We start from the raw sequence: 11,095 nt of genomic DNA on the forward strand, positions 1-11,095 counted from the left end.
TGAGATTGATGAATAGTAATAGGCAACAAGCGACAGATTGACTGTTAAAGCACTAGAATTGACAACAAATATAAGCGATCTGGAACTTTTACTTTCAAAGGTAAAATCTTCAAGTGATAAATATTGCATTAAAAAGAAGCTAAGGCAAGCTTCATGATAGAGTTTGAAAAATGTAAATCACAGAAAATTCTTAAGAAGATTCTTGTTTCTGTCGAGTGAAAAACACCACACACATTTCTATTGATTTCATAAAAATATATACAAGTGTACAGATTCTATTATAGGAAAGAAAGCTAAACTTAAGCCTATAATTACATAGCATTTACTCGAGATTCATCTAGCTGTTACAGAGGATTTGCCTGCTGTTACATGCACATTTTCAGCCTGTAAAGCAGGTATTGTGATCTTGATCTTGATTTGCTTGATTTGAGGAGTCTTCCCTTATACGCCCCCGCAAGATGGAAGTGCCATCGGCTAATCCAATCTTGATTTTGAGGAAGTCCATGCGTTGTCGTGATAGTGGCTTTGTCAATAAGTCCGCGAGCTGATCTTGAGTGTTGACATGTTGAACATAAAGAATTCTTTTTTGAACCATATCACGAATGAAATGAAGGTCGATCTGAATGTGCTTCATCCGAGAGTACTAAATAGGATTATAGCTGAGTTGTGTTGCACCCAAATTATCACATAACAATTGTGGTGAAGCTTTGACAGGTAGTCCAAGTTCCTTGAATAAGGACAGCAGCCATACTGTTTCAGAGGCAGCATTTGCAAGAGATCTGTATTCAGCCTCGGTCGACGATCGTGCTACAGCTCTTTGTTTTTTTGAACTCCAAGAAATGGGATTTGAGCCAAGGAAGCTTATGTAGGCTGAGGTGGATGTACGATCGTCAAAATTGCCCGCCCAATCAGCATCGGAGTATGTGGTAAGAGTGAAGCTAGAATTTTTTTTAATGTGAATACCATGGAAAATGGTTTGTTTCAAGTACCGGAGGAGTCTCTTAGCAGCTGCCCAATGAGTGACAGTAGGTTTATGCATAAACTGGGACAATTTATTGACTGAGAAAGAAATGTCCGGGCATGTTAGAGACAAATATTGAAGCCCTCCAATGACATTTCGAAACTCAGTGCTGTCAAAGGATGTGGTTCCATCAACCAATTTAAGAGCCATGCTTGTAGACAATGGAGTAGATACCTCCTTTGCACCCATCATATTTGTTTTTGAGAGAAGGTCCCGAATGTATTTATGTTGGGATAGAAAGAGACCTGATTTTGTAGGGATGACTTCCATGCCCAAGAAGAAGTGAAGCTGCCCCATGTCTTTTAAGGAGAATTGAACTCCAAGTTGAGCAATGATATTAGATAAAAAAATCCAGATTACTGCCAGTAATTACCAAGTCATCCACATAGACCAATAAATAGCACAAGACAGAATTTTTTTTGTATATAAACAAGGATGAGTCTGCCTTGGAATTTTGAAAACCGAGGCTCAATATTGTCATTTTGAGTGCTGAGTACCAGGCTCTAGGAGCCTGTTTTAGACCATAAATTGCCTTGTGTAACCTGCAAACATGATGAGGCTTTGAAGCATCTTTAAAACCCGGAGGTTGGGTCATATAAACTGTTTCAGTCAACTTTCCATGCAAAAATGCATTGTTGACATCAAGTTGTCTCAAGGGCCATCCTTGCATCACAGCAACTGTTAGGACAGTTCGAATAGTAGCAGGCTTCACAACAGGACTAAATGTTTCTTTGTAATCCAATCCAGGACGTTGATTGTATCCTTTTGCGACAAGTCGCGCTTTAAAGCGATCCACAGACCCATCAGATTTTCTTTTAACTCGGAAGACCCATTTGCACCCCACGGGTGTACAGTTATTCGGGGGAGGGACCAGTTCCCACGTGCTATGATGCATGAGAGCAGTGAGCTCTTCGGACATGGTTGTTCTCCAGTGTGGCTCACGAAGAGCCTGTCCCACACAAGTTGGTTCAATGGTGCTAGGAATGGGATGTTTGGTTGTTGAATGTAATTGTTTGGGTTTATGAATGTTATTCATTGACCGAGTGGTCATGGAGTGAATTCGTGTGGGCTGTTGTGCAGGTGAGTCACAGAGAGTAGGTGCGGTGCCAGGAGACAAATCAGTGTTGTGAGTGAGTGGAATTTCATGCGAATTTGATGATTGTGGCTCAATAACATGCGATGCAATGGAATTAGGGCATGAGGATGCATAATTGAAATTTTGGGAATTAAGAGAAGAGGAGGGAGCGGCGTTACCTGGAGGTGATGCGAAGGAGTTCTCCCCTGCCGAAATCACTGGTGAAGGCTGCGGAATGCATGAAAAGACTCCGTGAATGGGTGCAGCACTTGCAGAGGACGACGAAGAGGATGGATGTGCAGAGAGACCATTTCGAGTTTCATCAAACAGAACATGCCGAGAGTGATACACTTTATTGGTTGATGGATCAATGCACTTGTAGGCATTTTGGGCCAAAGAATAGCCCACGAAGAGACAAGGAACAGATTTGGGCTGCATTTTGTTTGTGCTATACGGTTTAGTGAGTGGAAAGCATAAACAACCAAATTTTTTTAGTTTCAAATAATTTGGTGGTTGTTTAAATAATGCTTCAAAAGGAGAGATATTTTGAAGAAGAGGAGTTGGTTGACGGTTTATAAGATATGCCGCAGTGGAAAAAGCATAGGGCCAATATTTCAAGGGTAGGGAGGCATCATGTAATAGAGTGAGGCCCATTTCCACTAGGTGACGGTGACGACGCTCGGAAACACCATTTTGTTGCGGTGTATGAGGAGCGGTTGTGAGGTGGCTGATTCCATGAATTGAGAAATATTTTTTTAGAGCCACAAATTCACCGCCATTATCCAAATAGATGGTTTTGATTTTGGATTGAAATCTGGTTTCAACAAGATGTTTAAATTGAGGAAATATTGTGCTAACACCAGATTTTGTTTCCATAGGATAAAACCAAATATATTTTGTGAAGTGATCAACCAAAATGAGATAATAACGTGATCCATCAATGCCAATAGAATTGGAGGGTCCCCAAACATCAGTATAAATTAAATCAAGAGGAGCATGACTTTGAAGACTATTTTGTCGAAATGGAAGTTTGTGGGCTTTATTAACGGAACAAGAATTACAAAGATGTGAAACATTTTCTTTTTTTATTGGAAGAGAAAAAGAGTTGACAAGTTGTTGGACAATTTTATGAGATGGATGTCCAAGACGTTTGTGCCACCCATCAACGGAGGTCCTTTCATGCATGTTGGCAACCATTTTTTGAGAAGACTGCACCATTGACTCCGGAAGGGTGTAAACACCATTTTCACACGCACCTTTGAGTAGAACCGCCCCCGTGGTCTGATCCTTAACAAGAAAAAAAAGAGGATGAAACTCCACAAAAACATTATTGTGGGTAGTAAAGTTATGGACGGAGATAAGATTTTTTTTAATATTTGGAACACAAAGAGTATCATTTAAATGAAACGTACGTGTGGGGGTGTGAAAAACAAATGAACCAATGTGAGAGACAGGCAAACCTGAACCATCACCAATGACAACCTCATCCGTGCCATCATATTCAGAATGAATAGATAATTTAGCCAAATCACCAGTGATATTGTGAGAGGCTGCCGAGTCTATAAGCCACTTTGTTTCTTGAGCTGGTGAAGTGGAGGTACAGTTTGCCGTAGCTCCAGGAAATTGAAGACGAGGGCAATATTTAGCAGTATGGCCCAACTGCTCACAAAGTTGACACTTTGGTGTGTAACGCCTCTGGCCATTGGGCTTAGTCTTCCTATTGTCACGTGGGCCGCTATTATTTCGGTACTGGACCGAGGAGTTTGCATTCTGGGAGGCTCCATTATTGCGATCAGAACTATGCGATTTTGAGGAGCCCTTAGAGAGATGACCTCCAGAGGAAGAACTGGAACCCGATCTCCTATTAGAGTAGTTGGCGGAGGCTACCAGCTGCTGAGAGGAGACTTCAAGGCGGCGTAGATATGCATCGTGACCCACCAGAAGGTCATGTAACTCCTCGAAGGTGAGTGGGCGTTCCCGTGCGCGAATAGGAGCAGCAATCTCACGGAAATCAGCACCCAGACCATTGAGGATGTAAAGCGTTAAATCATCTTCAGAGATGGGATGATCGATGAGGGAGATTTCATCTGCGAGGGATTTGACAGTGTGCAGGTACTCTTGAATCGTCTGGCTTCCCTTCTTGATCAGAGTTAGTTCCTCTTTAAGTTGCATTGCTCTAGTCCGAGACTTGCTGGCATACATTGTGTGCAATTTGTGCCATGCTTCTTGGGAGGTTTTGGCAATGGAAATGAATGGAGTGATGGTGGTGGTTGTGGATGCCAGAATGGCACTGAGGATAAGCTTATCTTGTCTTATCCAGTGAGTTCTTTGGTGAGCGGAAGTGGAGGAATCATGAAGATTAGGGTAGGGCTTATCACCGGTAACATAATCAATGAGATTATATCCAATGAGTAGGGCTTCGAATTGGGCACGCCATTGAGGGAAGGTAGAGGGTGTGAGTTTTTCATTGATTTGAGATGTAATGTTGAGAGCAATGAGAGGAATTTCAGTTGAAGAGGGTGGGGTTGTGATCGGATTATGGGTATTTTCAGATTGGGGGATCGAATTCTCGGTGGAGGATGGCTCTCCTGATACCATGATAGAGTTTGAAAAATGTAAATCACAGAAAATTCTTAAGAAGATTCTTATTTCTGTCGAGTGAAAAACACCACACACATTTCTATTGATTTCATCAAAATATATACAAAGTGTACAGATTCTATTATAGGAAAGAAAGCTAAACTTAAGCCTATAATTACAGAGCATTTACTCGAGATTCATCTAGCTGTTACAGAGGATTTGCCTGCTGTTACATGCACATTTTCAGCCTGTAAAGCAGGTATTGTGATCTTGATCTTGATTTGCTTGATTTGAGGAGTCTTCCCTTATATTTCAGTCACAATTTTAACATCGAGAAAAGTTTATCGCATAAAAAACTATGAACTTCAAGGGAAAGGAGATAATTGCTTTCAAAGCAAACTGAAAATGTAAGACAAGATTTTCTGCTAAGCTTCACACTTCAAAATTCCATTCGAATATTAAAGAGCCCCCGGTTTACATGCTCCTGTAGAATGCCAATTGAAGACATGTGAAGCAATCAACGTAGCATGAAAAAATAAAGAAGCTATCACACAAACAAATATTTTTTCCCTAGAAAATTCCAGTGGAACTGTTTCCAATCAAAACAAACACACCCAAATATATGGTATCTGAGTATACATGTTAAGCATATATATATATATACATCGAATGCCACAAAACACTCGATCAAAGAATAGAGTAGAAGGAAAGAACAAAGATAAAATTACAGGATATAATTATACATACATATCTGATAAAAGAACATGATACAAAAGCATGACTTGCATGAGATGTATTATAGCAGGTGAATGACAGTGATCTCTTTCAGGGAGTTAAAGTTGTGTTATCAAATAGTTTTCCTAATGTAATGGCATCTAGGGGCTCTGACAGAGGGGCTCTAAGACTACGAGTTGATAGCTTGTGAGAGATCTGTTGCATGCTTGGCCTGGATTGTGGGCGGGCGTTGAGGCATGCAAATGCTAGCTTAGCAATGGTGACCACTTCTTCAGTTACTCGACCTCTAGGAGGTGAGAGGCGCTGGTCCAACACTTCCTTCAGTGTTATATTCTGGGTAGTTGTTGTCGTTGATGATGATGATAATAATAAGGAGATGAAACTGCCCGGATGCCTTCCCATCATCACTTCCAATGTTACCATCCCAAAGCTGTATACATCACACTTCTCATTCGATTCCATAGTGTAAGCAAGCTCTGCCAAGAAAATATCAGCACATCTATATGTGTTATATACTTTGATCATAAAATAAGATTTTAATTCTCTATATGTAGAAATTTGAACATGGTTCATTCCCACTTGCGTTTGGTTTGGGATAAAAGAGCAGCAACAGCTTGTCCATTCACCTATGCAATATTTGTGGGTGAGTCCATGATCACAAGTAATTGAAAAGCTTACCTGGAGCTGAATACCCAAAAGGTGCCTGCATATGATGTCCAATTGGGTGAGTTAGGCTTCAAAATCCTGGCTGTGCCAAAGTCGGAGATGTGAGCTTCATATTCCAAATCCAACAGAATGTTGTTACTTGATATATCTCGATGAATAATTGGAGGTGAGCAGTCGTGGTGCAGGTAGGATAAAGCTTGGGCAACACCTCTTACCACGTTAACCCTCTTGATCCAATCGAACTGCATTGCTTTCACCTCACTACTTATACTCTTTCCCAAGCTTCCCCCTTCTAAGTATTCATACACAAGGTATGAGTATCTTGCATGTGAACAAAAACCATAGAGCTTTACAATATTCCTGTGTCTCACTTCTGCTAAAGCAGTAATCTCACTTGCAAAGGCTCGGTTGGCCACTTCTCCATCCTCAGATTGGTGAAGTTTCTTCACTGCAAAAACTTGACCCGTTGACACCTCTGCTTTATAAACATTTGCAGATCCTCCCTCTCCAATGCAATGTCTTGGGTTGAATTTTTCTGTCGCTTCAACAATGCTTTGATGTGCCATTTTCCCATCATAACTCCAAATTTCAAACAGAGTTTCATCTTCTGCATCCCTTGGCTCATGATCTGGCTTTCTCATATTCTGGAAGCAAGCACATTAGACTGCTGCAATGATATAAAAAAGAAACAGAGTGCCAAATAGAATAACAGTGATCAAAATAACAACTCGGAGGCTTATCTTTCCATCAGGTCTTTTGCTCGACAACGAGGGGCAAGCCTTCAGAGCAGTGTTGTTGCCGCACAGACCTCTATTATGTTCTAGAGCTCTCATTGGCACCTTGCTGAACGCTTTGTTGTCAGGAAGTGGACCCTCCAATCTATTGTATGATATATCCACCCATGTCAAGCTTAACATTTCACTAAAAGTTGATGGTATCGAGGCAGACAGATAGTTGTGGGAGAGGTTTAATAATTCTAAGTAGTGTAATCGTCCAAGCTCCCAGGGAAGCTCTCCTGTGAGCAGGTTTTGGCTAAGATCAAGATACATGAGAGAGCGTATACTGCCAATCTGGGGGGTAATACTTTCCCAAAATCGGTTCATGCTCAAATTCAAGTCCAAGAGTTTTGAGCACTGTGCTAATTGCTTGGGTATTGATCCACTTAAATTGTTAGCTGCTAGGTTGAGTTGAGTAAGCCCGGATAGTCTTCCTATTTCCTTTGGAATACTGCCTGAAAGTTTATTTTCGTTCAGTTTAAGAGTGAACAGTAACTTCAAGGCCCCCAATTCCTTTGGAATTTTTCCTACGAACTGATTTCGGGACAGGTCAAGATATCCAAGTCGACTTGCTTTATAAAGATCATCTGGGATTGTACCTGAAATTCTATTGTCTGAGATCTTCAAGCATGTTAGGTTTTTGCTTTGCTCCCAATTGATTGACAGCTTACCATACAGCTTGTTATGACTCAGATCGATGTAAACCAAACGTGTGCATATGCCAAAATATTCTGATATGTCACCTTTTAGTTGATTTCTTTGGACCTGAAACCTGATTAAGTTGGTACAGTTTCCTAAACTTTTTGGAATGGGACCAACGAAGTTGTTTCCACTGGCAGCGAAGTGTTCCAGTATCCCATTAGCGCATATGTTTGGTGGTAAATAGCCAGACAAGTTGTTCTCGGCCACTAGAAAACCAAGCAGAGATGTAAGATTATTCATTTCTCTAGGAATGGAGCCACTGAGTTTATTCATAAAGAGACATAAGCCAGAAAGGGAAGTAAGTTTTCCGAGTTCTGGAGGAATATGACCAGATAAATGATTCACACATAGCATCAACTCTGTGAGGTTGTTCAAGTTCCCTAGTACTGGAGGGATGTTTCCCGAAAATTGATTCTCTGCAAGATCCAATATAGTAAGCTTGGTCAAATTTCCTACTTCCAGAGTTATGCTGCCAGATAGATGATTATCATCAAGTTCCAGAACTATGAGCTTTGTCAAGTTTCCTATAGAATTTGGGATTGATCCTATAAGATTGTTTTTTTGCAAATTCAGCTCAGTTAGAGAACTAAGCTTTCCTATTCCTTGTGGTATAGATCCATTTATCTGATTTCCATCCAAATAAAGGTGTTGAAGACTGCTCAGCAGACACATTTCAGACGGAATATTTCCAAAGAAACGATTAAGACGCATGTCTAGATGAGTGAGTTTTGAAAGATTTCTGAGATGGGAAGGAATAGTTCCATAAAGGGAGTTGTTAGAAAGCTCAAGGCTGGTAAGATTCGGAAAGGACGAGAAGCTGAGATGTTGAAGAGTACCTCTCAAACCAGTGTTTGTGATGTTTATATGCGTGACAGTTCCAGCCTCATCGCATGTGATTCCAACCCACTTGCAAGGGGCATTGGAAGAAAAACAGTAGGAAGATGAAGTAAAATTCCGGGGAGGAAGACTAGTCCAGGAAGGAAGGAGCATTTGAGTTGACTTGTCAAGGCTGTTTTTCCATGTTAGAAGAGCCTCTGCTTGTTCTTGTCCTGGAGTCGCAGTGGAAGAATCTAGTGCAAAAGCAACTCGGAAAAAAGAGATCAAGATGATGAGGATGATGTGGGTTGAGGACGACGAGAACTTGAACGGAATAAGCAGGTTAGAAAGCAGTTGTTTAAGCTGCAAAACTGTCATGATTTTGGCTCTGGGGCACTCAGATTAATTGGTTTGCTGAAGTACAAGTGATGAAAAGGCTTGATGTCGCATATGGGGGTACTTGGATACAAAACATACATACACACGTACATATATACAACGAAGATCAACAGGATCACTTAAGGTCTGGTTGAGATATGAGTTGAGATAAGTTGATATAAAAATTAAATAAAATTTTGTTAAAATATTATTTTTTAATATTATTATTATTTTAAAGTTTAAAAAAATAAAATTATTTATTATATTTTATGTAAGAATTTAAAAAATTTATAATAATAAGATGAGATAAAACACTTTTTATATCCACGTGGTCATGGATGACTTTCCAAACACTAAAGTTCTAACTCGTGCTTGTGAAAACGAGAAAAACACTCTCGTCAAACGTTTCCTACCATTCACCTTGACCAGGGACTAGGCTACAAATTTAATTTAGGGGGCTAAGGTATATGTAAGAATTTGTGTAAAAAGCATGACAAAACTCTATATATAATAAAAAATACATGTTTTTTAAGTACAAATTTGAATGTATAAAATAAAATAAAAATAAAAATAAAATATAAGCAGTTATGTTAATGGAGCTCGTCAATCTTTCATTGAGTAACATTTATCAATTATGACATTGGTATTAAATCTTTCAAACAATTTTTAATTGATTTACATTTAAAAGAATAAAATGTTAAACAATGAAGTTTGATGTAATAAAAAAAGTGCGGTGAAATATATACTGAGGCACTGGTGCAAGAAAATATAAAGTGAAAGGGTTCTACAATCCGTACTACAAGAGTACTTGTTTTGACCGTTCTTATATTTATTTATTTATTATTAATTTTGCTTACTAATTAAAAAAATGACTATTAGTATATTGATATATTTTTTTATTTTTTAAAAATATCTAAACATGTTTAAAAAATATTTAAAATACAAAGCATAAAAAAGTACAATTTACACTAAGGGCACACCAAATAGGCAAATTGAGGGGCATAGTGGCACTACTCTTTTAATTTTTAATTTGAGAAATTGGGATCTCAAGCATTTTTTATGGATATTTTTTTTTTACTTAGTAATTAAGTAAGTATTTTTTAATGATATTATAATTTTTTTAAATATTTAAAAATATAAAAAAACATTACATGAAAAAAAAAGATAAAAAAAAAAAAGCATTTAGCCTTTTCAGTGGGCAATGTCGATAGCCACTATTGTTGGATCTAGCACTGTCCTTTTAATTTTTAATTTTTATGTTTTTTAGAATACTTGTTTTTAAAATTTTATAGCTAAAAGTTTGTGCCTTTTCTAAATTTTGTATGTAAAAGTGGGATCGATTATATTTTTAGTGTCGTTTAAATTGTGAGTTAAAATGAGATGAGTTAAGATGAAAGTTGAATAAAATATTATTTAAATATTAATTTTTAATAATAATATTATTTTAAAAATTTAAAAATTTAAATTATTTATTATATTTTATATAAAAATTTAAAAAAATTATAATAATAAAATGAGACAAAATATTTTCGCAATTCAAATGAGGCCCTAACACCATGTTCAGAGTTAAGTGCCACATGTACTCACACACAAGGGCCGCAAGGCAAATGATTTTGGACAATGTCAGAGTGATTACCAAACGTGCCTATTAAATATGTACATTAATATAAATGAGTTTTTTTTAAAGTATTTTTTAAAGATCCTTAACTATTAAGAAAAATGATAAAAAAAAATATAAATTTTCTAATAATCACTTTCTTAACCATTAAAAAAATAAAAAAAATATAATGATTTGGATTCAAAGATAAGTTTAGATGGACTGAAATGGTTTGTAAATAGTATAATAAAAGTTGAATTATTTATTATATTTTATATTAAAATTTAAAAAAATTGTTTTGAGATTTGAAAAAGTTGAATTGTTTATTATATTTTATGTAAAAAATTTAAAAAATTGTAATAATAAGATTAAATGAATTGATGTGAATTTTAAATACAAACAAGACTTATAGTCGTACTATCATTTTTCAATCATTTTTAAACACCCCATTTTACTTGCGGGCCCCATAAGAGATAATTTCACACAAAAATGTTATTACATACGTCAGTTTTATCCTTGATTAGAAGGAAAAAAAAAAAAATGGATGCAGCTACTATGCCGCCCCATTTTGATCGCTGGGATTACTGCCTAGCGAAAATTTTTTTTTCTCTTTTATTTTTTTTATTTAAATATATTTTTATATATTTAAATATATTTAAAAAATAAAAAATACATTAATATATTTAAAATTACTTTTTTAATCACTAACTAAAAAAAAATTTTGATCAGCAGTCAAATAAAAGTGTCAC

General features: G+C 37.2%; 2 protein-coding genes across 4 annotated transcripts; both read right to left on the reverse strand.

The window, feature by feature from the left end:
- Window positions 1-5,501: 5,501 nt before the first annotated feature.
- On the reverse strand, window positions 5,502-6,718 carry LOC118343720 (MDIS1-interacting receptor like kinase 2-like). Its single transcript, XM_035683786.1, has 2 exons — window positions 6,090-6,718; window positions 5,502-5,910 (listed from the first exon to the last, which is right to left on the reverse strand). The coding sequence occupies exons 1-2, from the start codon at window positions 6,716-6,718 to the stop codon at window positions 5,502-5,504; spliced, it is 1,038 nt and encodes a 345-aa protein (XP_035539679.1).
- LOC108980993 (MDIS1-interacting receptor like kinase 2-like) lies at window positions 5,772-8,815 on the reverse strand. 3 transcript variants are annotated; one of them, XM_035683447.1, is made up of 3 exons: window positions 8,392-8,815; window positions 6,090-7,971; window positions 5,772-5,887 (listed from the first exon to the last, which is right to left on the reverse strand). In XM_035683447.1, exons 1-2 carry the CDS (start codon window positions 8,747-8,749, stop codon window positions 6,737-6,739), a joined length of 1,593 nt encoding a protein of 530 aa, XP_035539340.1. In that variant the 5' UTR covers window positions 8,750-8,815; the 3' UTR covers window positions 5,772-5,887; window positions 6,090-6,736. The 3 variants fall into 3 exon arrangements, with proteins under 3 accessions (XP_035539340.1, XP_035539341.1, XP_035539339.1); XM_035683448.1 differs by having other exon boundaries at window positions 6,090-8,294; window positions 8,392-8,499; XM_035683446.1 differs by having other exon boundaries at window positions 6,090-8,815.
- Window positions 8,816-11,095: the final 2,280 nt, after the last annotated feature.

This window comes from Juglans regia, chromosome 12 (assembly GCF_001411555.2).
Source record: "Juglans regia cultivar Chandler chromosome 12, Walnut 2.0, whole genome shotgun sequence".
NCBI classification, from domain to species: Eukaryota; Viridiplantae; Streptophyta; class Magnoliopsida; order Fagales; family Juglandaceae; genus Juglans; species Juglans regia.

Coding starts and splice junctions, on each gene's coding strand:
- LOC118343720 (XM_035683786.1), bottom strand. CDS start 6,718: ATGAGAAAGCCAGATCATGAGCCAAGGGATGCAGAAGATGAAACTCTG. Junction 5,911..6,089: donor TTTTGGGTATTCAGCTCCAG/GTAAGCTTTTCA, acceptor TAACACATATAG/ATGTGCTGATATTTTCTTGG.
- LOC108980993 (XM_035683446.1), bottom strand. CDS start 8,749: ATGACAGTTTTGCAGCTTAAACAACTGCTTTCTAACCTGCTTATTCCG.